The sequence below is a fragment of the Girardinichthys multiradiatus genome, chromosome 6 (assembly GCF_021462225.1).
Source record: "Girardinichthys multiradiatus isolate DD_20200921_A chromosome 6, DD_fGirMul_XY1, whole genome shotgun sequence".
Taxonomy (NCBI): Eukaryota; Metazoa; Chordata; class Actinopteri; order Cyprinodontiformes; family Goodeidae; genus Girardinichthys; species Girardinichthys multiradiatus.
The window spans coordinates 29637940-29665772 of NC_061799.1; the positions used below are offsets into that span (position 1 = coordinate 29637940).

At 39.3% G+C, this 27833-nt stretch overlaps 2 protein-coding genes across 5 annotated transcripts; both read right to left on the minus strand.

The window, feature by feature from the left end:
• Nucleotides 1–36: 36 nt before the first annotated feature.
• gpt (glutamic--pyruvic transaminase) lies at nucleotides 37–26714 on the minus strand. Of its 4 annotated transcripts, XM_047368047.1 has the most exons (13): nucleotides 26513–26714; nucleotides 21868–21961; nucleotides 20867–21053; nucleotides 13502–13591; nucleotides 13229–13337; nucleotides 12969–13102; nucleotides 12184–12427; nucleotides 9968–10047; nucleotides 9746–9882; nucleotides 9425–9599; nucleotides 7042–7197; nucleotides 5533–5645; nucleotides 37–2486 (listed from the first exon to the last, which is right to left on the minus strand). In XM_047368047.1, exons 2-13 carry the CDS (start codon nucleotides 21942–21944, stop codon nucleotides 2396–2398), a joined length of 1593 nt encoding a protein of 530 aa, XP_047224003.1. In that variant the 5' UTR covers nucleotides 21945–21961; nucleotides 26513–26714; the 3' UTR covers nucleotides 37–2395. The 4 variants fall into 4 exon arrangements, with proteins under 4 accessions (XP_047224003.1, XP_047224005.1, XP_047224006.1 ...); XM_047368049.1 differs by lacking the exon at nucleotides 21868–21961 and having other exon boundaries at nucleotides 26513–26713; XM_047368050.1 differs by lacking the exons at nucleotides 21868–21961; nucleotides 26513–26714 and adding an exon at nucleotides 26416–26434.
• fuz (fuzzy planar cell polarity protein) lies at nucleotides 23265–26409 on the minus strand. The gene has a single exon (XM_047368051.1). The coding sequence runs from the start codon at nucleotides 26203–26205 to the stop codon at nucleotides 24904–24906; it is 1302 nt and encodes a 433-aa protein (XP_047224007.1). The 5' UTR covers nucleotides 26206–26409; the 3' UTR covers nucleotides 23265–24903.
• Nucleotides 26715–27833: the final 1119 nt, after the last annotated feature.

Consider the following 27833-nt stretch of genomic DNA (forward strand, 5'->3'; position numbering starts at 1 on the left):
GTTATACAGAACAAACACAGACAGCACTACTCTAGATTCATCTGGCCATGTTTAAACGTTTTAATTGTGTCATTTAACAGTGCTAATACAGACACAGCTCTGTGTTTGGCAAGTAGAATGTTCTCAAACCATTTCTCCTTGTTGATCTTGGATACTTTTCCACTGTTCACATCAAGATATCTCTCTTGAGTTTTATCTCAGCAACACTTCCTTCTTCAAAGTTCTCAAACAGTGATGGTGAGCATGTACATTCCTCTCTCTGTGGAAATGGGGAACTCCTTGGTTTGGGTCAAAGGTCCATGAGTTTGCTTAAGTGTCCAGGTTAAGATGCTGGAACCAGAAAAGCTAAAGGTCATTCAGCATAAACCCGCTGGTAATGCTTGCACCCTGAAAGGTACTTGAAAACAAGTCATTCAACACAGAAAACATGGACAGCATTATAAATATACAGCAAATATAGGCTAGAAATTAGTACAGTACCATCATATGCATTTTGGACATTTAGGGATGTTTATCAGTATCAAGGTCTTTGGAGAATTTCAATAAGTTATGATTTCCAAACATGTGTCTATCATACTGTGTTTACGGTTTAAAGTCCTTCTTTTTTAAATTGGCAGAGGTACTAGAGTTTTCTTGGCTGTATGGAGCATTTAGTGATAAAGCATTGCTCCCTCCCAATTTGTTGCTGTGCACTGCTGCTCAGCTGGCCAAAATAAAGCTCCTAAACAATTCTTTTACAAGAAAAGATGTTGGGTGTTTGCAGATATTTCCAGTCACGGAGGAGCACCAACATTCACTCTTATTGAAGTAACACTGTTTTAAAAGCACAGTTGGAAAACTTCCACAAGTTTTTCTGATAAGCAGTAAACTGCAGTGTCACTACAGGAGCAGACAGCCTGACTAATTAAGTTCGTTTTTACTCGAGGATATCATAGTGTAAAAAACCTCAAACCAGCCTACGTCTGTCTGGGCAAAAACAAGCCAGAGTTGTGTTATGTTCAGATCCATTAGACATCTAAAAGCTTTTTAACCTTATTAAGTAGCAGGATGAAACGCAATAGTTTTGAAAATTGCATTTTTTTATTTAAAAAAAGATTTTCCCTTAGGGTTATTCTTTCATTTATTTATATACAGAAGAAACAAACGGGGCAACTAAAACTTTACAACTAAATAAAAAAAAAATGCTTGAATTACAGTTTGACTTTTGGACAATTGTGTGTTTAAAAAGAAAATAATAATCACTGAAAACTTTCACTTTAAAGATGAATCAGTGAACTGCATGGTGGGTGAAAGTAGAAGAATTTCTAGGTGTTTCTTGAGTTTTTCTGTTAAGAAAACCACTTTCACTTCCTACCAGGAGGAGATAATATGGAGACACAGTCAGTGAAGTGCTACAATAATCCCAGTTGTGGAGATTCTTGGAAACCTTAACAGCTTCTGACCCAAATCAGGCTGAAGCAGCAATAGCCCTGCGTAGGTCATTAAACCAAGTTTGTTTGCTTTAAACTGAACGAATTATAAAAAAAAAGGAAAATGAGTTACTGCTTTAAAACATCAATACAGTCATGTTTAATATTTAACCCATCATCTTAAAGCAATGACATGAATCATTCTCTTTCAGGCCAGTATATACAATAAAAAAGTAAACCATGAAATGAGAAACATGCTGGATTTTGTTTCAATAAAAAAAAAAAAAAGAGTAAACTAATTTGATATTTGTTTGTCAAGATTTGGTGAAATTAGGTAAACCAATGCAACTCCTCTTCATTTGTGTTTCAACAAATAAAATGTAAAATTTCAATAATGTAAACAAAAAAAGTAAACTAAATTCTGAATAATTTTTTTCTCATATTAAAAGGTCATAAACTCATAAAACATGTTTTTACATTTATTACTACATTACAAAATAAATGCCTATTCATGCAAGTGAGACTTTATATCGTTGCTATCAGGTTTAGTCAGCAGGAATGACATAAATCACCCAGTTATACATTTTCTCAACTTTGTAAGCTGCGTTACCTTTTTCTTAAGCTGTACTGCCTTTTTATCGGTTTCACATTAACAGTTACTATAAGCCCTGTCGCACACAGGACGTATTTACAGTCTTTGAAAATTAAACATCACAAACATTACAGGAAGCTGCACTTTGTGCACCAAAACTAATGCAGTGCTGTATATTTTTCATTTCCAGGTATGTTTTTTCCAGTTCCCCTGTACACTGGGTCCGTAAAAGTCCAAATGTACGTGATTATAAGTGCTTTGTCACAGGGATCACCAGAGAAACCATTGAAGAAAAGGCACTTATTAGAGACAGATATATTCTGATTGGTGTAGACTTTTTAGTGGTTGGCAATGTTTCGTCTTTATGAAGTGGAGGTAAAATAGATGCTTTAATTTAAGAATACTGCTGGGTGAAGCTCTGGTGGAACGCCTTAACGTTGTTCAGCAGGATCTTCAGCTTATCTGTTGGTGGCAAGATGGTCATTCTGGTTGGCAAAGAGAAAAAGACATTAACATGAATGTTTGGACATCTTGAAGTAAAACTGACTCGGCTGGGAAGAGATATATTATGTGGGGCCTCTAAAATTTTGACAATGACTCTTTTACATCAGTGTGGAGACATTTTGGCCCACTCTGCTTAGCAGAATTGTTTTAATTCAGCAACATTGGATGGTTTTCATGCTTGAACATCCTGTAAAAGGTCATGTCACAGCATTTCAATTTGACCCCCCCAAAACTTTAATTTTGTCACTTGCTGGTGTGATTGAGTTTAAGATCTTAAGCTGATGGCTGGACCTTCTCCTTCAGGATTTCTGGCTGGAGAGCAGAATTCATGGTTCCACCAGTTACAGCCAGACTTTCGGATCCCGAAGAAGCAAAGCTTCCTCAGACCATCACACCACCACTACGTTTGACTGTTTTTTATTTTCCAAACGCTGCTTTAATTTATCTCAGATGTGATTGGGTATAGTCTCCTCAGTTCACAGAATATTTTCCAAAAGGTTTTGGTAAATCAAAATTATTTTTCCAAATGTGTGATGGGCCTTTGTGTTTTTCTTTTTTTCCGGTAATCACTGTTTTTTTTTACCTCAGAACTCTCCCATGGATGCAATTTTTGCCTAGTCTCTTTCCAGCGATTGAATCATGAACATCGACCTTAACTAAGGCAAGTGAGGCCTGCAGTGGTTTAGATGTTGGTTCTTTAGTGACATCCTGGATGACTCGCTGATGTGCCTTCTGCACCCTTTTCAAACTGATAGGTGGGTGCGGCTAGTGAAATGAGCACAGTTTTTTCAAAAAAACGTGATTAAGATCATGGCCAGTTTGGTTTGGATAGCATTTTTACCTCCAAACTGCATTTGTATTTTCTACAGTTATCTTTGATAATAAAACTTGTTTAATTATCAGAAATATTTAACTGTGACAAATGCAAAAACAGAAGAAATCTATAAAGGAACACACTGTTTTTCACTACACTGCGTGTATATACTAAAAAAGAAGTGGGCAAAGAACAGAGCCCTGGGGTACACAGGTACTTCTTATACATGACCACAGTAGAGTATAAAATACCAGTGCTTGAAGACGTAATATTACAACTCTGAAAATATAGGAGCTCTGTTATTTGATGCTTTCAAGGTACTGAGCTGCAGAATTAGGAGCAGGACACATCCTTTAATGGTATACACAGAAAAGTGCTGGAATACAATGACCACACTGATCCAGACCCATTACAAATGATGCTGAAACTATTTTCTCCTTTAAACCCATCAGTATAAACTGGAATGTGTGAAAAAAGCGGCATCTTTGTTTAAAACCATCCCGTCTGTGAACAAGTTTGACCCCATGTCTTGTGACCTAAACCCTTAAGCAAACAAAGTTAAAAAAGGGCTGGAAAAAAATAGCTATTTTACAAGTTGGCAAAGCACTTTTTTACTTCAATGGAAAAACATATATGGGCAGTAAAGAAAATAATAAAAGGAGTCTACACGGGTTTACAAATACATTAGCTTCTTTACTTTTTTTTTTAATTAGTTTTGTCCCATATTTTATATTATGAAAAAAATATATTTATTCTTAAAAACAAAGAACACTGAACTTAAGCAACAACTCTACTGCTAATCACAAAACAACAACTGATTGTTGCAGTCTTATAAAATCTATTATTCATTAAAATATAAAGCATAAGTAACAAAGATTAACATGTTCTAGTGGACAGGCCTATTTCAAAGCAGACATTCTGATATGAAATAGGGCTAGCGAAGCTGAATTAAACAAAGGCTGGGCTCCACTTCCCCACCCGTGCTTGCTGGTTACCCATAGAGCGAACCTAAGAGCGAAACATCTACTAAGTGTCATGCAGCCCTCAAAAACAAAGCTATGATTGTGCTTTTATTCTAAATTAAAATATCTGCCATTACTACAGGTCCAGTACTCATCTTATCCTGAGTGTGTTCTTTTAGCACAAGACCATCACTGAAAAGTCGTGGCAGAAGGCAGGGGGGCTTTTTGCAGCGGACCCACAGACACACCCCCACTGAAAACATAGCCTTTGTTGCTCATATTCTTCTATATGTTTGAAGGACTGTTTAAAAATAATTAATAACAAAATAAGTAATTGTTGGCCCACATTTTGCAGTAAATTTGTGTTTTTCCAGCTCTGAATGAAAAGAGACAATAAGACATTGCAGCTGTGTTCCCAAACATTTAGATATCTCTCATGGCTGCCACTTCTGAATCTTTTCATTCAGCTTGAAACGTTCTACAACAAAGACGTTCATTCACTTGCCAATAAGGTCGCCCAGGAGCTGTTTATCCAGTATAGAAAGCGCTCTTTGTTGTGCCTGCTTACAGTGCCTTGCAAACAGGATTCATTCCCTTAAACATTTTCCACATGCTGTCAAGTTAAAACAACAAACCTCCAGGTATATTTTGAGGATTTTATGTGCTAAAACAACACAAAGTAGTGCATATTTTTGAAATGAAAGAAAAATGATAAATGGTTTCCTACTGTTTTTATTTTTTACAAACCAAAATGTTTGTTTTGCATTGGCAGCTCTGACTCAACACTGTAAAAACCACATTTCAGTTCAGTTACGGCTGCAAGTTCTTTGGCGAATATCTCTACCACTTTTGCAGAATTACAGACTGAAGATTTCACCCATTCTTCTGTTCATTCAACATCAGTCTTTAACCTCAATATTCAACCTTAGTCAGACTGATTGGAGAGAGACAGATTCTCAGTTGATTTAGGTCTAGACTTCAACTGTGGACACTACACAAGAAATTATTTTGTAAAAAAAAAAAAAAAAAAAAAAAAAAAAAAAAAAGAAAAACAATGCATCATTTTCACCCCACTTAATAATTATATTTCTCTGTGTTGGTCTATCATATAAAAACCCAATAAAATACAGTAAAGTTTGTTGCACTATGACAAAGTGTGGAATATTAAATAAATTGACTTTCTTGTTTATAATAAAATTATATCAGCCTTCCAACTATTTGCTTCAGCCTATAAGAATAAACGTTCTGTACCTGAAGTGGTACGTTCCCTCCTTTTGGCCAAAACCACTTCCAGGAACGAGGCAAATTCCTGTCTCTTCCAGCATCTTCATGCAGTAAAACATATCCGGCTGCTGACCAAGTTCCTGGACGAGAAAACGGGGAAAATTCTGTAGTTGAAGCTTGATGTTCTTTTGAAGAGAGTTTAATGGTATTGATGAGAAAATAAGACTTTACTTTAAGCTTTGGATACATTTTTAAAAGAGAACAGACAGTCTTTCATTTAAAAAAAAGGTAGATACACAATGAAACTCACTGACTTTATCAGAATTCTGTTTTAGAGATTACTTCAATTATGCAGGAATGATTGCATAATAAGTCCATTTACACAGTGCTGGACCGAAATAAAAGGTCAGCATGTCCATGTTAGTCACGCTTTCAAGCAAGAGTTCCCTGCTGTACCTACTTCAGAAATGAATGGTTTATTAATCAGTTACGCACTTCTGACAAACTCTTCTGAAAACGCTCGACTTTATTCTTTACTGTGTTAATTGACCTTATTTTGCTTTTTAAACAAGGAGTTCTTTGTTCAGATTCCCAGTAACACATCAAATAACTTCTGATTAAAAGTTTTTTCTAAGAAGCTTTTGAATAACTCATATATATATCTATATATATATATATAGATATATATATATATATATATAATTAGAATATGGGTTCAGGCAAGGCTCGTTAGTCAGATTATAAGCCTTTGAACATAACAACATACATATTCTTCATTAAGCCCATGTTTCTGTATTAAACATTTATTTTTTTATTGGTCTTATGTAATATTCTCATCTTAAATGTTGTGTTTTTATTAGCTGCAGGTAGAAAATCATAATAATTGACAGAAATAAAGGGTTAAAAACATTAGTCTTTGTGGAATAAATCTATATAATGTTGTTTCACTTACACAATTGAGTTGCTGATATTCTAATTTATTGGATATAACTAATATATATATATATATATATATATATATATATAGATATAATGTTGTTGACATAAGGAAGCTCTATCTTTGCTTGTGTACGTTTTGAGGTAATGGGGGAGGCATATTGATCAGGTTTCAGTTGGTCAGGTTGACTCTGACCTTATCCCCTGTGAAATTCATCAGTTTCTCAATGGCTCCACTCTTCACACCCCCTAAAATAACTACTGGGCAGTCAACTGTTAAGACAGAACGGCCACTGAAAGTTATTGGAAATCATTTGTTCTCGTTAGCAAACAGTGGGGTGGAAGTATAACATCATGAACAAGTTTAAATATTTCGTCCCAACTGTTGAACATAATTGTAGCCCTAATTTATGTTGTGTGATTAAGTACGTTTATGGCTGTTGAGGTCACAAAAGAAAAACAAGTTCAACGAAGAATGACAAGATTAGAGTGTTTTGGGTAAAAATAAATATGCGCTTCCCTCATTTCATTCTCTCGCTTTTTGCTGTTACCCTGAGCTTGAATCACTGAAACACGTAAAGAAGAAGGCTCTGAACTGACCTTGGCTTCCTGAATTGCCCTTTCAGGTATGGTTATGCAAGGAAAGGAGTACATTGCACCCTGCACAGGATTACAGCGGATGCCCTCCACAGTATTGAGTACCTGCTCGGTAAGTTTGGCCTTCTCTGCTAAGGCACTTAACGTAGCCGTGCGTTCCTAGTAGTGGGAGAGAGAACAGACCGGAAAAAAATTAAGCATCAGTTAGGCTAAAGACAGATTTAACTACAATTTTAAAACATAAGCAACATTTGTGATACAGATATGGACACAGCTGATAGTATTTACATCTAATTGGTCACAAGTGGCTCCTACAATAATCAAGCCACTGACGATGATGATTTTGGACAGGAAGCAAATCAGATCACATTCCCGTCGTGTTCTTAAGAAACTGAATATGATGCACTTTAAAAATTACACCAAACCACAAACTGATTTTAAATGCTCACATATTAAAGCCTCCTGGGGTGCTCGTTGACCTTTTAGCAACACTTGGAGCTCATGGTTCAGTGAGTCATGGTGCACCCAGCAGGTATTGTAAGGTTGGTTTATAAACAGCTTTCCCTGGACGAGGGCGTGACATATGGACTTCAATCCCCCCAGAACTAAAAATGAACTCTAATGCCCCCTTTCCACTGGCTGGATTTGGCCCTACTCGACTCCACTCGGCTCGCTTTGCTAGCGTTTGCATTACTCTTTTTCCGTACCGGTATAAACTTTTTCGGTTCCTTCTCCTGAGCAGGTACGACCAAGGCTGAGTAGGGACTACATGCGACGTTAACAGACTGCTGTTCACTGACTGGCCGTGGGACAAGGAGAAATGAGAAGGTTTTTGTTGAGACAGTGCAAGGAAAAGTTAATAAAACTCTAGAGCAACTACAATAATATTAGGGACCACAGTGGGCAGAGCAGGTTTTACCATTTATTGATCATAAACCACTCTGAAGGCTGACAGAAAAGAAAAAGGACAAATCAGCTTTCTGAATTACACGTAGGCAGAGCGCTGTATTTTATAACATCCTAAATCAGCTGATCACACATAAAATCAGCTGTTCAGAGGCACAAACATTTCTCCCAAAACACACACAAAACCACCATGAAACAACATGTTTGGTTCTGACATTTATTGGTGGTCCTTTAGCGAACCACCATCTGCAGGAGGAGGGAGCAGGCAGAGAGCAGCTGCCCCGTAATCAGACTGCTTGCATCGGACTAAATGGGAGGACAAGCTCGCTAAATTTGCGGAGCACGAATATGCAATATCTACCAAATACTAACTTCAAAGGTCAAACGTCAGCGGTTTTGCACTTTCAAGTCCTTGACAAAAACTTCCTCATTAAGCCCAAAATTGTAACTTAAGGCAAACTTTGGAGCTTCACCATCCAGACAGCAGCGTCTCTCCTCTCTGCTTCTCCTGCCGCACCGCCTCACATCAGAACCTCTGAGCCTTATTTTATAAGTTCTGGCTGGGCTGTGGTCCAGATAATTATCCCAGTGGATCATTTTAGACATAAAAAACATAAATAAGACATTCTTGCATATACATTTATACAAACATTATTGGTGTTTAGTTTATTTATGTTTTTATTATCTATTTATTTTTTTATCATTTCACGCAGATTACTTTCATGTTACAATGTAACACAGTAACGTTAATAGCAGCACAGCGCTTTGCAGTCATGGCTGGAGGCGGGGCTTCAGTCGCCATAGCTTCGGCCGTTGGCGGGTCAGAGGAAACACAACAGTTACCGTACCGAGTAGAGCGTAACCGAGTGGTGCAGAGCCGCGCCGGGGGCATAATTGGATTTATTTAAAAAGAAAACTGAAGCAGTTACTTCACCATGGAGTCATGACTAAATCTGAACCATTCATGTTAGAATCTGTGTTTGTTTAGTTAGTCACCTCGTTTTGTTCTGTTTGGTCGTAATGGGTCTTATGTTTTGACTCTGCTTTTTATTTTAAATTCTTTATGTTTTTATATAACTAAAAGCCCACATAGGCTCAGGCATTGTGAGCTCAAAGTGTTTAACTGTAGCTGTAAACTAAATATCTTGATTTCTTTCTTTTTTTTTTTTATTAACTTTTTGTGTTATCACTTATGACAAAATGAATTCAGCTGATTCAACTTAACATGGGCACATGTATTTATACACACATTTTTTCTTAAGAAATCAGGAAACCATTTAGTATCAGAAATATTTGAAGATTACCAGAATAACCCGAAATACAAAGAAATACCTGATCAATTAGAATATGGTTTCAGACACAAGTTGCTAACAGAACTAAAAACCTTCCTATTCTACTGCCAGTATTTGGCAATTTCATAATTTGCTATGAATATCACATTATACCAGATCTGTTTGTTTTATGTAAGTTTTGTGTTTACCTTAATAAAGTGCTCATATGAAGGCTCCCCGGGCTGAGGGGGGTTGACCACCAGGTCCATTAGAGCTTGTCCAGGAACAGGAGGACACAGACGGACCGACAGCAGCTTAGTCAACTGGGCCTTTACATCATCGTCCATGTTTATGATCTCCATGTAGCCTCCGCGGAAGCCACACCTGAGAGCAAGAAAGATTAACCAAGACATTTGGCAAAATAAGAAAGACAGAGGCATAATAAATAAAAGATAAAATGTTAACATATGTTTTAGGTGTTTATTTCCTGATTAATTCATTTCTTTTAACATAGAAATGAGAAGACTCACTCTCCCATGTAACACTTCGAGGTGGAGTGGAACGAAGCCAGTTCGACTGTTTCAGAGTACTCCGGCCCCATCTCAAACAGAACCTTCTTAAACGAGTGGAACTGGCAACCCTCCGCATACACGTTATCCTGGTAAACCTGGCAGTATGGGACACAATGCCTGAAATTAGGGGGTGAACAAGATCTAAAGCACATAGCTGCTCAAAAACATGCGTGGTAGTACCTCATCAGCCATGAGGAAGAGACGCTCTTTTGCAGCAAATCGGATTACATCCTCAATGCACTCTCTGCTCTGCACCTGACCTAAGAGAAAGAGGAAGAACCATTATAAAGCTGTTGCCAGGAGGCAGTTATGTTGTTCTGCTGCCATCTAGTGGATGTAATGGACTGACAAAGAAAATATTTAATGTAAAAATAGTTCTTGTCCCTCTGCTCAAGTCCTACATTTAATAACTACTTCAAAAATCAAAATCAAAATCAAATATATCATTAATATAAAATGGACAGGACAGTTGCTGGAATATCAAACAACAAATGCTGTACTTTAAATCTGACGAATCCTAAAACATGTAAAAATTAAACTGAACCTTTAAAAAGCCTTTGTTTTCTTTTTTAAAGCATAGAAACTGTCAATTAAACCGACAGTTTTTTTTTACTACATAAACATTTTGAAAGATTCTAAAGCAACTTTGCAACATGAAATTGCTCAAGAAACGAGCAGGAGGGACATTATTTGCAAAAAAGAAAAAAAGCTGAAAACAGCAGTTTCATCAAATACTGTAAAATTTCAATGTTTTACTTTGTTATAAAAAATACAATTAAATTGCTTCTTTGTAGAGATGCACAGAGAAATTGGCGGTGACCCTAATCAGCTAGCTTTGAAATTGACTGGACTGATTTGGATCAGTGATCAGCCAGTTGGAAACTAGAAATCCAATCTTTTTTCAGTGAACGCCCCATACCTAAGAGCTAACAACAGCACTCTTGGGTGGGGAAGTCACTGCGGGAGAAAGCTCAGTTATCCACTTTCGGTCCCAGTGAGGTGCTTCAAAGCACAGTCGGTGTAGAAGCTTCTGGGAAAGGAAACAAGTATTTTCTATCGAGACATGATGGCTGTTTCTGTAGGCTGCTCATTTTAACAGAGGGACGGCTTCTGCAAAAAAACAGGAAGCTGAATGTATTACAGCAAAGTTGTTCGGTTTTATCCATTTGAACGATCCAATTCCATCAGACATGGATCAGGCTGGATTAGGATATGTCCTCTTTTGGAAATTTCCCCATTATGGGAAAAGTCTTCAAACCCAACGGCAAATCCACAGAGTTTGAATGTTTACAATTGTTAATTGTACCTGTGCTAATCACTAATAAAAGAAGCTAAAGACTATTGAAAACGCTTTGAATTAAACAGTAAAATTCTGCAGAAATACAGAGCTGTGTAACACCAACTGCTCCCACATGGAGTATGACCTCACCTCTTGCCCTAATGTATCTAATATATAATTGATCAAAACAGAGTTTTCTTAAGGCTGCTGTATAGTCACAATAAAGCAGTGAATAATTTGACAATCTAATACATTACAATAAGTTATGAATAAAAGAAATATATAAATAAGTGATATAAAGGTTTACGCTGGACACAGCTGTTATTTATTTTGAATTGACCTCAGTTTATGCGAAAAGTAAAAGAAAAAACAGATTTTGCTGTTATCTATAGATTTCAAAGAGAAATCGGAATTAGTTACAAATCAGAATCACCAGGTAGGACCTTTACAAAACGTTTGGCTGCAAATCAGCCAAAACCTCTGGTCGGTGCATCTGTGACTGTTTTGTCCCCTTTGTGTGATTATAACAATAACCCCAATAGAAGTCATACAGTGATGTTATTTTTCAGACGTTCCCCTGAGAAACACTGCTGCCACCGTCAGCTGAATGGATCCAAAGCAAGACAAATGAGCTCCATCATCAGCTAAAGTGTGCAGGTCTTAATTGAGATACCTGAGGCATGCCAAAAAAAAAAAACAACTATTCAGAGTATGGACTTTAACATGTTACAGTTCAATGAAGTTCCTAGTTAGTTATATGTAACTTGTTTCTATGTTGGAAAAACTCACAAAGCAAAGTCCACAGTCAGACATAAAATCCTGGTTGGTCATGAGAGCAGGATGTGTCAGCTAATTTTTGGTACCAAGAAATCAAGTGGAACAAATTGTTGTAAATTAAGCAACAATTTATTGTGTAAAAACACAGCCACAAGTTCTTCAAGAATCTGTTTGGATGATTTATTAGCTCTTCCGAATTTTGATTGAGATTTTGTTTTTAAGCCACTCATACAGCCTGTGATCAGAGCCATTGTTCTTCCTGCCACTCTAACGTAGCTCTATTATGAGACAAAAACACCAAGTGCATCACCTCTATAGGTTTAACCAATTAAAAATGTACCTGTGGGGTTTCCAGGGTTGATGATGCACAAGGCTCGGGGGTTGCAGTAGAGCCTGGCCTCATCCAAAGCTCGCTGAAGCTCACTGATGTCCAGACTCCAGCACTTTTCCTCATTAAGGTAATAGTTGATTTGCACAGCACTGAGTTCAGCAAGTGCAGCTGAATACAGGGGGTACTGAGGTATGGAGATCATGACGCCTGCGCGCATTGCTCCTTCGCCACACACCAGCAGCTTCAACATGGTCTGAGAGAGGAGAATGTGGAACACAAAGTGAGACACACAAAGAGTCCATTCACCCTGTTTACCTGCTGAATAAGAATGAACTATTCTGCGTTAGAATGATTTGCATGCATACAGTATGCATGGTTAACTTATAGTACGTTCTTACTTATTTTGGATGCTCTGCATTTGCTTTACAGCTTGAACAAATGAAGTGTCTTTATCACTTTATATGCTGTTGATCAGCTAGCAAAATAATTAGAAAAGTTTCTCACAAATTAACCACATTTTCACCTTGTAGGTACCAAAATAGTATTTTATCTTTGTCAGACTGGTTTATATTTTACATTTTTTAAGATTTAACTAAGCAAACACGTGAACTTTATAATGTATCTGAATATAAAAGTTATCTGTTCGGTTGTCACAGGTTTGTTCCTCAAGGTTCCTTTTTATTCTTAAATAATTCATAGGTCGGTAAGCTTCGTTGTACTTGTAAAGGTATCGCTTTCTTTTTTTGGTAAATAGAAATAATAAATAATTAATTTTATCCTATTTAATTTTGTACCACAATCCCGTCGCTGGCCCCAGTGGTGAGGTAAATGTTGTCCGGATCGCAAGGCACTCCGCCGTCACGCCTCTCGATGTAGCGAGCCACATCCTGACGCACAGACTCTATTCCCTGACTGGCACTGTAGGCACCTGCAGGGAGAGAACTAATGCTGCTATAATAAAGCATTTACAAATTTACCACAGATCAGTATCAATGTTTAATTGGAATTAATCATTAAAGTTAAAGCTTATCATGAGTACCATGGCTACACATACCCATGCTGTTTCCTCCACAGGAGTTCAGAATGCGACATGCTCTACTTTTAGCATCCTCTGGGAATGTGCTGTCACTCAGCAGCTCAGGGTAGGAGCACAGCGCCAATACCTTAAGAACAAACATGAGTTGGCATAATGATTTGAGATCCAGCAGGGATCACACAGCACAGCAAAACCAAAGGAGATTTTTAATTTGGTGGGGGGGGGGACCATTTTTTTAATCTGAGCTGCTATATTTAGAGGAAAAGTTGGAGAGAGGGCAGAGGAGCGGACCTGTCGGAAGAAAGTGATTGGCTGCTGGCCCATGGCATGCGCGTCACCAATGTTGGCCTTAATGACCTCTGCGAAGGGCTTCTTCATTCCCTGAAAACATGAAAGAAATATAGAGAAAGTGTTTGAACACTTTGCATAACAAATAATTTAATCTGTAAAAACAATGACAGTAATAGTGTAATTTCTCAAAAAAGAAGGAAGTTGACTACAAACTCTCTGGTCAAATAAACAACCCTGACACCAAGGCTGCTGCACAACAGAAACAACAGGGTTTAAATACAAACAAAGAGTACAGGGAGAACCAATAAACAACAAGACCAGGTAATCAGGGAAACACAGAACATGTGTGGGTGAGACTACTGGAAGACAAGACACAGAACTGAGGGTAAACAGAGAACCAGACCAGGTATAAATGAACCAAAACACAAACTCAAACTAAGACAAAGACAGATCCTGACAGCCAGAGCCACAATGTGGACCAATGGACACACATTAGAATATTACATGTTTAAAACCATGTATCATTTCCCTTCCACTTCATTTGTGTTGGTCTAAAAACCTAAGTAAAATATATTACTGTTAGGTGTAACCTCACAATACAAGAAAAGGTCTAAGGGACGTGATCATGTCAGTAGAGCCCTGTATTTCCACACCTTTGTTCAGAATTGCTTTCTTCTTTTAAACACTCCTAAACAGAATGAATAATGGGAATAATAACGAACACTAAAAGCAAATGACCACAAAGTCCTCAAGGGAAACAGATTATTTGCGACATTAGAGAAAGAAACTATTTTCATAAAATTAAGGAAAAAAAACAAACATTTTGTCTATCTGAAACAGCCTTGATGAAGACAGACTGTACAGATATGGGGACAAGGTGGCAGCTTGAGCAAAGCCTCTTATCTGACTGTGAAACATTTGAAACATTAAAACAGAACCTTCTTTTAATGAGGCCTTCAACCAATTTGCTGTAAACTAAAAACGAGCAGGATCCCCTAAAGAAGCAGCACACTTCATGTCATATTACTAAAGAGTTAGGAGTATTATTAAAATAAAACTTTTCGTTAAATATCTTAAAAGTCCAATAAATACTACAGCCTCAGAGCTGCTGGAACTGCTGACACAGCATGCTGCTCACGGCAGGGATCAGAAACAGGGTGACAGTGCAGAGAGAAGCCACAAGAGGAACCTCAGGAACCCCGCAGCAATCCAAAAAGCTGTTTTGTTTTGTTTGATTTGTCCAGTCCAGCTCGGATTTTGCGAAACCTGGATCTCTGTCTGCGTCATTGGCTGGGCATAAGAGAGGCGTCTCTGAGGCTGAGCCAATAACATCAAACAATGTGAATAACTCCCCCCTTTGTGGAGGGAACCTCCCATTCAGGATGGTGACCTCTTGGAAACAAGTTATCTTTTGTACCATTGAACCAGAGGGAGAACTACGTGCTTATAGCTCTCAATCACTGATGCAAACTAAAATAAAAATACCAAGTTATTCAGACACTGCATCTCTGCTTTAATCAGCCTGACTGTGAGTTCAACATGTTGTATTAGGCCCACAATAGCATATAATAAATCATCAGTTATAAAACAAAACAACATTAAAGTTCTTATGTATTACGTTTTGTTCTGGAAAAATCTGTGGCTGGAATCTAACTAATGAAAGCGCTTTGCGTCCGTCACCTTGGCTACTGTCTCTAAAATGTCATCATTAATCATCAACAAGTGGCTCATTAAGACTAAACAAAGGGTGCAATGTAATACTTTCACATGAAGCTTTTATCAGTGCACCTGCTGGGTGGCGGTATAACACGTATTATGTTAAAAACAAGGCAATACCGGTCCAATCTCAGTCTGAGAAATTGATCATGTAGGTAATATGAGTAAGGAATTTAACTGTACCTTACCGTGTGTGTGTTTAAATCCCAGACAAACGAGACAATACCACAGAGACCCGTTTCCCAAAGCAACCCAACACCATCCAAAGAAAAGCTTGAGATTGCTTTTATTGAAACCTAAAACCATGAAGAGTTTTTTTTATGCACGGGTCAGTAGTTAGGCAATGTATTGAAAACATGTTCAGGATTGAGAGTAATAATGTTTCCTCTGATTTAGTTTGGGAAGGAAATGCTGCACTTCCCTTCTTCAGGATCAAACTGCACCGATCAGGGTTTTTATGACTGATACTGATTTCTGTTTTTTTTCAAGGTTTGACCTATGATCTATAACACATTAAAAATAAAAGAAAAACATTCTGCAATTTGTTTTATAGAGCGCGTAGATTTTAATCTCATCCTTCATTCAGAATAGGAAGAAGTTACACAGTTGTCCCCATTTATGCACCAAAGCTTATGTTATCTGGTTTTAATTAAACTCAAAAAAGTGTATCAAAGTGGATACTGGTATTGGTGAGTTTATAGACTAAAAATGGCAAAGAGAAAAAAACGATTGTTTTGTATTTGACCTGCCGATCTCTGATCAGAGTAAAAGGAACATGATCCAGTTCTGATCTCTGCCCGATTATTATTATTATTATTTAAAATCCTTCAATTTCTAGCTGAGCTTTACAAGTCAGATCCAACATCAATTTCTTCTGCTTTTTGACCATCAACATATCAGCTCAATAACACCTGATCAAACCTTTGTACTGCTGGGAGGAAAATAAATTAGCTGGAAGAAAACCAAATGAAAAATCATGTCAATAAAGAGGGAGATCAGCTGAGGACGCGCCTGTGTAAGAGTAAACAGAACATTACATCAGTGTGGCCCAGTGAAGCATCTGGTTAAAGGGTTACAACTATCATTACACTCTCAGCCAGGACGCGCCACAGAAACGCGCTAACATGCTTTTTTGTTTGTCAAAAAAAGCACTCAGGAGAGGCAGTCTTCACACCAGACTGCACACGGTACATTAACAGCTGCCACATCACCATGAACAGCAGGAAAGGAAGGGATTCATCTGGGGGGAAAAATATTAAGCTGGCAACAAAAGATAAATGCAGACATGTTTCGCATATTCACAGTAGACACATTTCTATTTTTGAAGTGCTGTATTTATGGATAAAGGAGATGACTTGCATAAATAGTGAAGATACATCAGTCAATCCCCCAGAGATTTGAATTGATTAAATATCCCTTGATCGGCTCTGACTGATCATCGATAGGTCTATTTTTTTCCTATCCAATAATACCACAAAATTACAAACTCAGCCTATTATCAGCCTATGAACACTTACCACAGCATAAACTTTGATGCACTTTTTGGGCGTTTGATAAAGATGAGATATACAGGTCCTTCTCAAAATATTAGCATATTGTGATAAAGTTAATTATTTTCCATAATGTCATGATGAAAATGTAACATTCATATATTTTAGATTCATTGCACACTAACTGAAATATTTCAGGTCTTTTATTGTCTTAATACGGATGATTTTGGCATACAGCTCATGAAAACCCAAAATTCCTATCTCACAAAATTAGCATATCATTAAAAGGGTCTCTAAACGAGCTATGAACCTAATCATCTGAATCAACGAGTTAACTCTAAACACCTGCAAAAGATTCCTGAGGCCTTTAAAACTCCCAGCCTGGTTCATCACTCAAAACCCCAATCATGGGTAAGACTGCCGACCTGACTGCTGTCCAGAAGGCCACTATTGACACCCTCAAGCAAGAGGGTAAGACACAGAAAGAAATTTCTGAACGAATAGGCTGTTCCCAGAGTGCTGTATCAAGGCACCTCAGTGGGAAGTCTGTGGGAAGGAAAAACTGTGGCAGAAAACGCTGCACAACGAGAAGAGGTGACCGGACCCTGAGGAAGATTGTGGAGAAGGGCCGATTCCAGACCTTGGGGGACCTGCGGAAGCAGTGGACTGAGTCTGGAGTAGAAACATCCAGAGCCACCGTGCACAGGCGTGTGCAGGAAATGGGCTACAGGTGCCGCATTTCCCAGGTCAAGCCACTTTTGAACCAGAAACAGCGGCAGAAGCGCCTGACCTGGGCTACAGAGAAGCAGCACTGGATTGTTGCTCAGTGGTCCAAAGTACGTTTTTCAGATGAAAGCAAATTCTGCATGTCATTCGGAAATCAAGGTGCCAGAGTCTGGAGGAAGACTGGGGAGAAGGAAATGCCAAAATGCCAGAAGTCCAGTGTCAAGTACCCACAGTCAGTGATGGTCTGGGGTGCCGTGTCAGTTGCTGGTGTTGGTCCACTGTGTTTTATCAAGGGCAGGGTCAATGCAGCTAGCTATCAGGAGATTTTGGAGCACTTCATGCTTCCATCTGCTGAAAAGCTTTATGGAGATGAAGATTTCATTTTTCAGCACGACCTGGCACCTGCTCACAGTGCCAAAACCACTGGTAAATGGTTTACTGACCATGGTATCACTGTGCTCAATTGGCCTGCCAACTCTCCTGACCTGAACCCCATAGAGAATCTGTGGGATATTGTGAAGAGAACGTTGAGAGACTCAAGACCCAACACTCTGGATGAGCTAAAGGCCGCTATCGAAGCATCCTGGGCCTCCATAAGACCTCAGCAGTGCCACAGGCTGATTGCCTCCATGCCACGCCGCATTGAAGCAGTCATTTCTGCAAAAGGATTCCCGACCAAGTATTGAGTGCATAACTGTACATGATTATTTGAAGGTTGACGTTTTTTGTATTAAAAACACTTTTCTTTTATTGGTCGGATGAAATATGCTAATTTTGTGAGATAGGAATTTTGGGTTTTCATGAGCTGTATGCCAAAATTATCTGTATTAAGACAATAAAAGACCTGAAATATTTCAGTTAGTGTGCAATGAATCTAACATATATGAATGTTACATTTTCATCATGACATTATGGAAAATAATGAACACAATATGCTAATATTTTGAGAAGGACCTGTAGGTAAGGGACATTCAATTGAGGACAAAATTATTAGCCCCCCTATGAAACTGTAAGTTGTCAGTCAGTCATTTTCTACCGCTTATTCCATAGTGGGTCGCGGGGGAGCTGGTGCCTATCTCCAGCAGTCTATGGGCGAGAGGCGGGGTACACCCTGGACAGGACTGTAAGTTGTTTTTCCAAAATTTCCTAAGTGCAGTTAAACAGATCAGCAAATTCTAAACACAGCTTTTCCAAACATCTTAGTTTTATTTCAGATGCTTGCATTAATTTACTTTGGAATCGGAAACAAAATTACTTCACAAAACCCAAAAACTACCAGGGTAAAAAACTACCAGACCCCTTAAGAACTGACCTTTTTCTTGGGCCAAAGCACAAACTACTGTTGTCCAATCGTGTGCTTTGACTGTGTAATGCTCTCAGCTTGTAATCAATCAGTCAATCAAGGGAAAACTGAGGGTGGTCCTAAGTGTTTGAGCCATTAACATCATGCCCAAAACAAAAGAATCCAGTTTTGACTTGAGAAAAATAATTGTTGATGCTCACAAAGCCGGAGAAGGGTATAGAAGTTATCACAGCGTTTCCAAGTGTCAAGAAGTGGAGCGAGGAGTATCATCAAGAAATTCAAAGAGAGCCACAGAGTACAGAACAAGTCTGTCAGAGGAAGGAAGCGAAAGATTTCAAAGACATTGGAAAGAAAACTGCTGAGAGATATGTCTAAAGACCCTAGAACAACTGCCAAGACACTAGTTAATGACTTAGCAAAGTCAGGAATCATGGAGTCAAAAAAGACAGTCTCTGAAACCCTATACAGAAATGGACTACGAGGACGCAGGCCAAGAAAAAGTCCACTTTTAAAGAAAAGACACCTTCAAGCCAGACTGAAGTATGCTAAGGACAATCTGGAAAAAGATTATGCATACTGGAGGCTTGTTCTTTGGACAGATGAGACCAAACTAGGGCTTTTTGGCCTTAGAAACATTGCTTATGTTTAGAGAAAGGAGGGTGAGGTGTATAACCCAAAGAACAAGAACAAGACCAGGGTCCATGCAAGAAGACCATCAAATCTGGAGGAGATTGAAAGATTTGTGAAAGAAGAATGGGCTGGGATTCCTCTGGAGATGTGCCAGAGACTTGACACAAACTACGACAAACAGCTACATTCTGTAAATTAGCAACAGAGATATGCAATGAACTATTAGCATCAGGGGGGCTGACAGTTTTGACCCTGGTGGTTTTTGTGAAATAACTTTGGTTTTGTTTGGAAAAGCCTTGTTAAAACTTCATCTGTTTAACTGCACTTGGGAAATTTTTCATAGGGGGGCTACTAATTTTGTCCTCAACTGTACGCTTTTATACAGTAATTGGAATTTTTTCCATCAAAACCAACAATGAAAAACAAAAAAACACATGGTAATTTGAATTTGATTAGCTTATCCCAACACATTTGAATTTATTATTTTGCACTTTAAAACCAAAGCTCTGTTGAAGAACCTGCAGAATATTTTTTCCTCTTTATGTTATAGCGCTTTGGAGGGAAAAGGCAATCTGTTAATCCTGAAAAAAAAGAAAAGAAAAATAGAAGTCGGTTTTGGACAAAAAAAAAAAAAAACCTGGATCGGTGCATTTATACTAAAACAGTTCTAAAAAAAAAAAAAAGTACAGAAAAACTCTGTTTTGAGTTACTGATGCTAAACTGTGCAACAATGATACAAGTAGGTAAGATAAATAGTTTGGTTTAGATTTTTCCATGAGCAGCTATAATCTACAAAAACAATTAGAAAAAAGGGGGAGGTGGCTTATAACAGGATTTCTGCAAGTCTCAGTATGTTGCATTTAAAACCTTTGGCAATTATTTAAATTTAGACTCTGTGACTTACAAAAACTAAAGCCCGGGAAGTTAACTTCATTTAAGATGGACATACTGAGAAATGTAAGACCCTGCAGAAATCGTATTACAAACTGTGTACACAGAGAGTAAATGTCTAGAGAAAAGTGAGATCAGTTTCAACATGTTCAAACTGGTCTAGCTTGTTCAGAATGATCAGGTTCCGCAATTAGTAACTAGCTGGTGGACTTTGAAAACTAGGAGTACACTCAAAATGTTCAGCTGTTTTCTTCCTTGTTGGCATTTGTCTTGCTGATGCAATTTCATTTTCTTCATATTGTAGTTTTTAACCATCAAGAACAGATAAATAAATGTGTTCTTTTATGTTTGTTCAGTAATGTTCATTTTATTTTTAACTCCTCTGTCTGGCAGGGATTGCAGCCTGGATCTGGGACCTTTACATCAACATCCATTAATTCGTTTGCATTGTCCCTTTATGTAAATACACTGGACTCTTCCTCGTTAAAATACAATTAAATTAAATACAATTCAAATCTAAATCTTGAAAGCACAAACACGAACTGGTACAACAAACATACGCATTCAGGCTCCAGGTGGTATTTCCATCAGGTGGTCTGATATACTAACCTCACTGAGCTCCCTCTCCAGCTCCACGGCCCGCTGCACGATGGGCCCCCGCACGGCGTACTCCACCTTCTTCACGGTGGGGTTCATGGTGTCGATGGTCAACACCTTGGCCCGGGACATCATCCCGTTCTCGGACATCTTCTCTTTGGGAAGTCCACGTCGCGTAGTGCTCAAACTGGACAAGGCTCTGCCAGGAGAAGAAGAGGAGCAGGACAAAGGGGGAGAGGTCAGTGAGCGGAACCGGGGACCAACGCCACCCCGATGCGGTCCACCACCGCCTTGTAAGAACAGCGCGACTCGCCCCGGGCTTAGTAGCGGAAGGGTTCTGGGTGACAGAAGCTGCACACGCGTGGCTGACATGGTTTAAAAAGCCGGTAAAGTAGAAAAAACTGAAATAAAAATCTAAATAAAAGCTCTACCGCGCACAGCGACCAGCCCACGCCGGGATCCTCACACGGCAAGAGGAGAAACCAAAGTTGTGTAATTGGCAGCTCCTCGCTCTTAAAAATGACTAAGCAATCAGACCTTTGGACATTTTAAACGCGACTTCCACGACACCAAAAGGTGGCGCTTAATAACCCAGTAACATCAACAACCCTGTAACAAAGTTTTCTCTCTGCTAAAGTTTTTTGGGGGGGGGCATAAGGGGACAGTTAAAAAGCGTAGAGGGCGTAGCCTGTTACCCTGCCCCCTCCCCTGTTCTGCCCCATCCAGTTATCCGACGCAGCGTGCGGCTGCCGATCAGGGCCACTTCTACTTTACTGAACCAGGACAGCTCAAGAAGAAGCCGGTGTTACGTCCATCGGACACCCGGAAGGACCTTTCCACTTTTCACCAGAATCTGACCGCTCTGTCTTTTCCTTTGTCCGGACTTCCTTGCAGTTTGGGAGGAGACTTGGAAGGCTTATTTGTCAGCTTTACTATTCTGAATGCTCCTCCTGCATGTAATGCAACCAAAACTGTACACTTTGTGATGAAAAACATCAATGCAAACTTCTCACCTCTCTCCCCCAAGCTTTAAGATCTTGGTCACCCAGATCCTCACCAGGTGTGGGAATAAAGGACAGTGAAAACCCATTCAAGTGGCCAAATGTGCTGTTGGCAAGCAGATTTAAAATGCATGTCACCAAAAACATAAAAGCCACCAAATTTTCCTTTGCATTTGAAATGTGCTCATACACATACAATTTCCTACATATGTCATTTCAATTACATCTGCAGTGAAAACATGGATCAGGGAATGACATCAAATCCAACTTAACCACATTCCAGTTCCAGAGTAATTGATCGATCAGAGGCTAAGCTAACTGCTATGAGCAATGCAAACCAATAACAATGAACTTCTGCTTTTTGCACCTGTTGCAACATATTTATTAAAATGTAGTTCATGTAGTGCTGTTTGTGTCACAGACATACTGCGATGCAACTTATCATGACTGTTGCCCATAAAGTTGGAATAAAATGTTTTTTTTTTTAAACCTCTTTTCATGAAATAACTGAGTGTAATTTTTTCTTAAAAACTGTACTTGGCAATCTTTTTCTAACATATCACAGTTACAATAAAACCAAAATAAAAAGAGTAATGTGTGTGAAAGCCAAACTATTTTAACGTTGTGGGTCACAGGTAACAACAAGGTTCCCTGATGCAGGGAATTATCCAATATGGCTTCTGTGCGTTTAAGTAGTGAAAATAACTGGTATAAATTATTTGTTAGTGTTTCTGATGGTTTGTATTGCATTAAACCAATACAAACCATTAGTACACATTAGTATCTCTGTTTGTGAACACATCCTTTTAGTGATTCAATGTATTAAATGAAGGGAAATTCATTGTTACTGGCTTGTATAGTTCTAAGCACTAAAACGTGTGGGAAATCTCACTGGATTTCCAACTTGCAAGCAGAAGGCACTCAACTCGTGGGTTGCTTCCAAGACCCGATCAGCGACTTCTGAGACAAATCAACCATATAATATCACTACGTTTTATATGCAAGGCAGCCATGTTGGATTTTCAGGTTGTGGATGGTGAGAAAACTCAAGACTTTCTCGTGTGGAATAATGCTTTCATGGAGCTTTCTTGTTTCTTACTTTGTTTTTTGAAACAACAAAAAGCTTTTTGTGATATTTTCAAATGCCTGTCAAGGTGATGGTACGTGGAAAACTTTGTCTTGTTATATATAAAAGCTCCTGTCGTGTCCCTTGCTTGCAGGGTCAAACAGAAGCAGCACTGGCTTAAATGTATCCTTTTACAGGAAGGCAGGGTGTGATGGTCTCAGGGAACACAAGCTGGACTTAAAGAACCGTTTTTTCGTTTTTGGTCATTAGAATATTACAGTGCCTTTCAAGAGTACCCTGAACTTTTTCACATTTGGCCACTATACAACCACAAACTTCAATGTATTTCACTGGGATTTTATTTGATAGAGAAACACAGAGTAGTTTATAACTGTTAAGCGGAATTGAGTTGATGCATGGTTTTAAAAAATGTTTTACATGTAAAAATCAAAACATGCATTTGTATTTATTTCCCCTGAGTCAGTACCTTTAGCTGCAGTTAAGGCTGCAAGACTTTTAAGGTATGTCTCTACAAGCTTTGCACATCCAAAGACTTGAGCGTTGTTCATGTGGACCAAAGAGTTCAATTTTGGTCTCAGCTGACCACAGCATCTTCTTCTGCCTCCAACGTGGCTTGTGGCAAACTGCAAACAAACATTTACTGACTTTCTCGTTGTCACTTGTCCATTAAGTGCCTATTTTGTAGAGTGTATAAGTAATAGTTGTCCTGTCTACAAATTCTCCCACCTAAGCTATGGAAGTTCTGCAGCTCCTCCAGAGTTACCATGAGCCTCCTGGCTGCTTCTGACGAGTGCTTTTCTTGCCCAGCCTATCAGCTTTGTGTTGGTATGTTTGCAATACTTTTTCCAGGTTGAGATGATGGACTGATCTTTGCTCTGTGAGATGTTCAAAACTTGGGATATTGTTTTATAACCCAACTCTACTTTAAACGTCTCCACAACCCTCTCCCTGACATGTCTGCTGTGTTCCTTGTTCGTCATGATGGTGTTTGTTCAGATTTGTTCACTAACAAACCTCTACCGGCTTCACAGAATAGCTGTAGTCGTACTGATGTCAGATAGTTTACTAAGTAGGCCGCTTCTTGAGGCAACTGGGTGCACTGTAATTTATTTAGGTATCAGAGTAAGGCGGGGTAATGCAAACGCACGTTACTTTCAGATCTTTCCTTCTCCTTTCATTTCCCTCCAACTTCAAAATCATGTACTAGCTTGTGTTGATGTGTCGGTTAAAATCCCAAAACAAGACAGAGAATTAGTGAAACACAGTTGGAGCAAATGCTTTTTTTTGGTGTCAAAACATCACCAGAACCAATTAGGATCACTTGTAAAAATGAACACAAACCCCATATTTATAAAAGGTAATGGTGTAAAGATTAAGTGCAAAATGTTCGATCTGAAAAAGTACAAGTCTATTTTCTGATTGCGACTGTGAAAAGGACTGTCCACCTGTGTTGCATAATTTGTTTTAAAGTGGAAATGGATTCCACCTTTCAACCGTTTCAGTTCTCCTTCATAGTACTTTTTGTTTCATAATTTACCCAGCGTTCCAGTAACTATGGGATATACTTGTTTTTATGTTATACGCTATTTTCATTATACACACTTCAATCAAACAAAAAACTGAACAAATGGACCTTAAAAGTAAGCTTTTCAAGATGTTTAAACAGAAAACAGCAGGTACCTATTCATCACAGAGCAACATAATCTTCCCGTTGATTTCCAAAACAGTTTGGCCAGATTTCAACGCTACCTAAGGCAACTTAAAAGCCAATGTAGTTTAGACACAACTCTTTACCTGGGACTTAATCGTTAATATTAATAATAAAGTACATTGGCGCATTTTCACAGTTTCATCAACAATGTGCATCAGTCCTACTGCCGATATTTAATCACTCAGTTTTCCATTAATTAATTCAAAATTAGGGCTGTCAGTATGGGTGTAATTAAAATGAATCAGTTCAATTAAAACGCTGTTGCTGAAGTTATATCAGAGAGAGTCTGTGTAGCCACCGTACGCAGCGCTAAGGTGGGCACAGATGGCAACATGAGTAGAAAGAGCTGGTGCCGCGGTGTCTGAAGTCCATAACTTTTGCATTCTTCTGTAACTAGATAGCATTGTTGAGGCTGGTGGGAGAATCCATGTAGAAAGTCTTCTGTGTGCCCCCCCTGAGCACCGTCCTCTGCTGAAACACATAACGTCTCCTCATGGGTGAAGTACCGTGACATGCTGAAGATATAAAATAGTTTCAGTAGTTCCCAGCAGCGGGATTTTGAGAGTGAGTGGTCACTAAGGAGATGATAAGAGGAGAGCTGCACACATGAGACCGAGCGACGGGTTTCGCGGTTAATGAGAAGAAGTGCCAGCACATCGGGACGCAGAGGTACAGATCCTGGTAAGCTGCGCTCTCCAACAGACAGGCAGCTTCTCAGGGTCTCTACCAGGGGCGACCACAACTGGCCCACCAGCTCAGATTCAGCTCTGTGCAGGGACGGGGTGGGACCACATAGCACACACACATCAGCTCCAGGAAGCAATTGGAAGCGGAGGAGGCGGTGGGCAACGGTGGGGCTGCCTTGAGGGAGGAAAACTGGGTAATCACAAGAAGCTGATCCAGATGCAGATAGGGTGCGTACCAAAGCAGACAACAAGACTACTTCTTGAGGTGCCAGGCGCCACCACTTCTCAGTAGCCGCAGCAATTTTCCCATGGACAAAGAGGCACCCGAACTCGCTGTCTGCAGCCTGAGCAAAGCCATCCACAGCTTCTTGGAGGAGAGTTGGGTTTGGAGGAAGGAGTGAATCAGCACAGTGTGTGAGGTTCCCTAGAACTCCTTGCTGCTTCTCCTCAAGCAGCTGATCGATGAGGCAGAAGCAGGACCGCAGGTCCCTCTTGAGTCTTTCAACGTTCCTGAGATTAACCAGCTCATCTTGTCCCAGGACCAGCACCATGCAGTGCCAAACATTCTCAAGGAGGCGCTGTAAGCGGATCTCCTCCTCTCTGCTGCAAGCTCCACTTGATCCACCTCCACTCACAGCGATGAGCATCACACTGTCGTGGAAAACCCTCCACACCACCTTTCCACCACCCTCAGTCTCGCAGGAGGACAAAAGCACCCCCTGTCCTCCTCCGAACATGTGCACCCCATTCAAAGAGCCGATGACCGAGAAGGGCAGCTGTTTGGAGGCCCCCCTTGTGAAAAGAGGGACCCCGCTGCTGGCTGTGAGGCAGAGCAGCTGAATACAACCATCCTGTACCATCATCATCACAATCAACCGCTAACAAACCCACTCAACAAACTCGTATTTAAACTGTGGCAGATTAACAAAGCGTTCGACTAACGATTTTTTATTGAGCCGGTTGTATAATGAGAACAGAAGCAAAAATTCCCAATGTTGCATCAGTAAAGGTTAGCCGATAGCGTCGCTTACGTCACTGGATAATAAAGGAGACGGAAATCAGCCGACAAACTTAACTGTGACAAACCCCTTTCACGCGTAGCCGCTTCGTCTTCCGTTAGCCTTTGTTTGTTCTAGCTGTATTTAAACATGCTAGGTTAACAAAAGAGGTTACCGTCGTTTCCACAGTAACGATGTCCCATGATTCATTCTTTACATCTGCGAGGGCAGTTTCATCCGGCTGGTCGAGCAGCAGTTCCAAGTAACGACCTATGCTGTAACCGGCGAGCAGCGGGACAGGGACACAGATCTGGGTTCAGCCCCAGAAGCTCCGCGAAACGTTTTTAACAACCTAGAACTGAACTACCCGGAATCCGCATCTCGCGAGAGTGAGATTTAATAACTTCGCGGGCTCGCGAGCAGATGACCCTCTGTCATGACGCCGTCTCCATTGCATCATTACGTCGTACTTCTCAAGTAGATTTTACTTTGCTGAAATAATTTGAAAATAAAAGTTTATATATATATATATATATTTGTAATATAACAAATTCGAAAACCCATGATGGCTAGAAATACTTTAAGTATTTTAGATATTTAAAGACGTTCTCTGAATTATTGTAAAATATTATTTACCATACCATTATTTATAAAGCACTTAAAAATAAACCAAGGTCCATAAAGTGCTGTACATATACAAATGACACACAATATGTGGCTGTAGCAGCTCAGAGAGGTAGTGGGTGGTTGCGGGCCATTAGATTTAAAAGCAAATAACTTTAAAATGGATCCTGAAATGTACAGGCAGCCAATAGGTTAAAACAGGTGTAATACACTCAGATTTTCTTGTTGCACTTAAGAGGCGCTGCAACGTTTTGCACAACCTACAGGCACCTAAACAGTAATCCATTTTGGAACAAAGGCATGGATTACTGTTTCAAAAAGATGCCTTGATGAAATAGGCTTTATAGGTGATGTGCAGTATTAGTTTTGCTGCATTGTTTGGGTTTTGCATGCAGGCCAAAAGGTTTAATTTTGGTCTCATCTGACCAGAGCATCTTCATCTACATCTGTTCTCCACAAGGCTTGTGGCAAACTGCAAACAGAACTTCTTATGGCTTTCTTCTTTCCATTGTTCTATAAAGGCCAGATTTGTGTTAAGCACAGTTAGGTTTATTACTACAGGTCCTTCTCAAAATATTAGCATATTGTGATAAAGTTCATTATTTTCCATAATGTAATGATGAAAATTTAACATTCATATATTTTAGATTCATTGCACACTAACTGAAATATTTCAGGTCTTTTATTGTCTTAATACGGATGATTTTGGCATACAGCTCATGAAAACCCAAAATTCCTATCTCACAAAATTAGCATATCATTAAAAGGGTCTCTAAACGAGCAATGAACCTAATCATCTGAATCAACGAGTTAACTCTAAACACCTGCAAAAGATTCCTGAGGCCTTTAAAACTCCCAGCCTGGTTCATCAC

What these genes read in the sequence shown, in the direction of transcription:
- gpt (XM_047368046.1), bottom strand. Translation starts at nt 21,226, where the DNA reads ATGTCAGCCACGCGTGTGCAGCTTCTGTCACCCAGAACCCTTCCGCTA. An exon ending in CAATCACTTTCTTCCGACAG is followed by an intron (nt 13,338 to 13,501) that starts GTCCGCTCCTCT and finishes TTTGTTCTTAAG; the next exon opens with GTATTGGCGCTGTGCTCCTA. An exon ending in CTGTGGAGGAAACAGCATGG is followed by an intron (nt 13,103 to 13,228) that starts GTATGTGTAGCC and finishes CTCTCCCTGCAG; the next exon opens with GTGCCTACAGTGCCAGTCAG.
- fuz (XM_047368051.1), bottom strand. Translation starts at nt 26,205, where the DNA reads ATGATGATGGTACAGGATGGTTGTATTCAGCTGCTCTGCCTCACAGCC.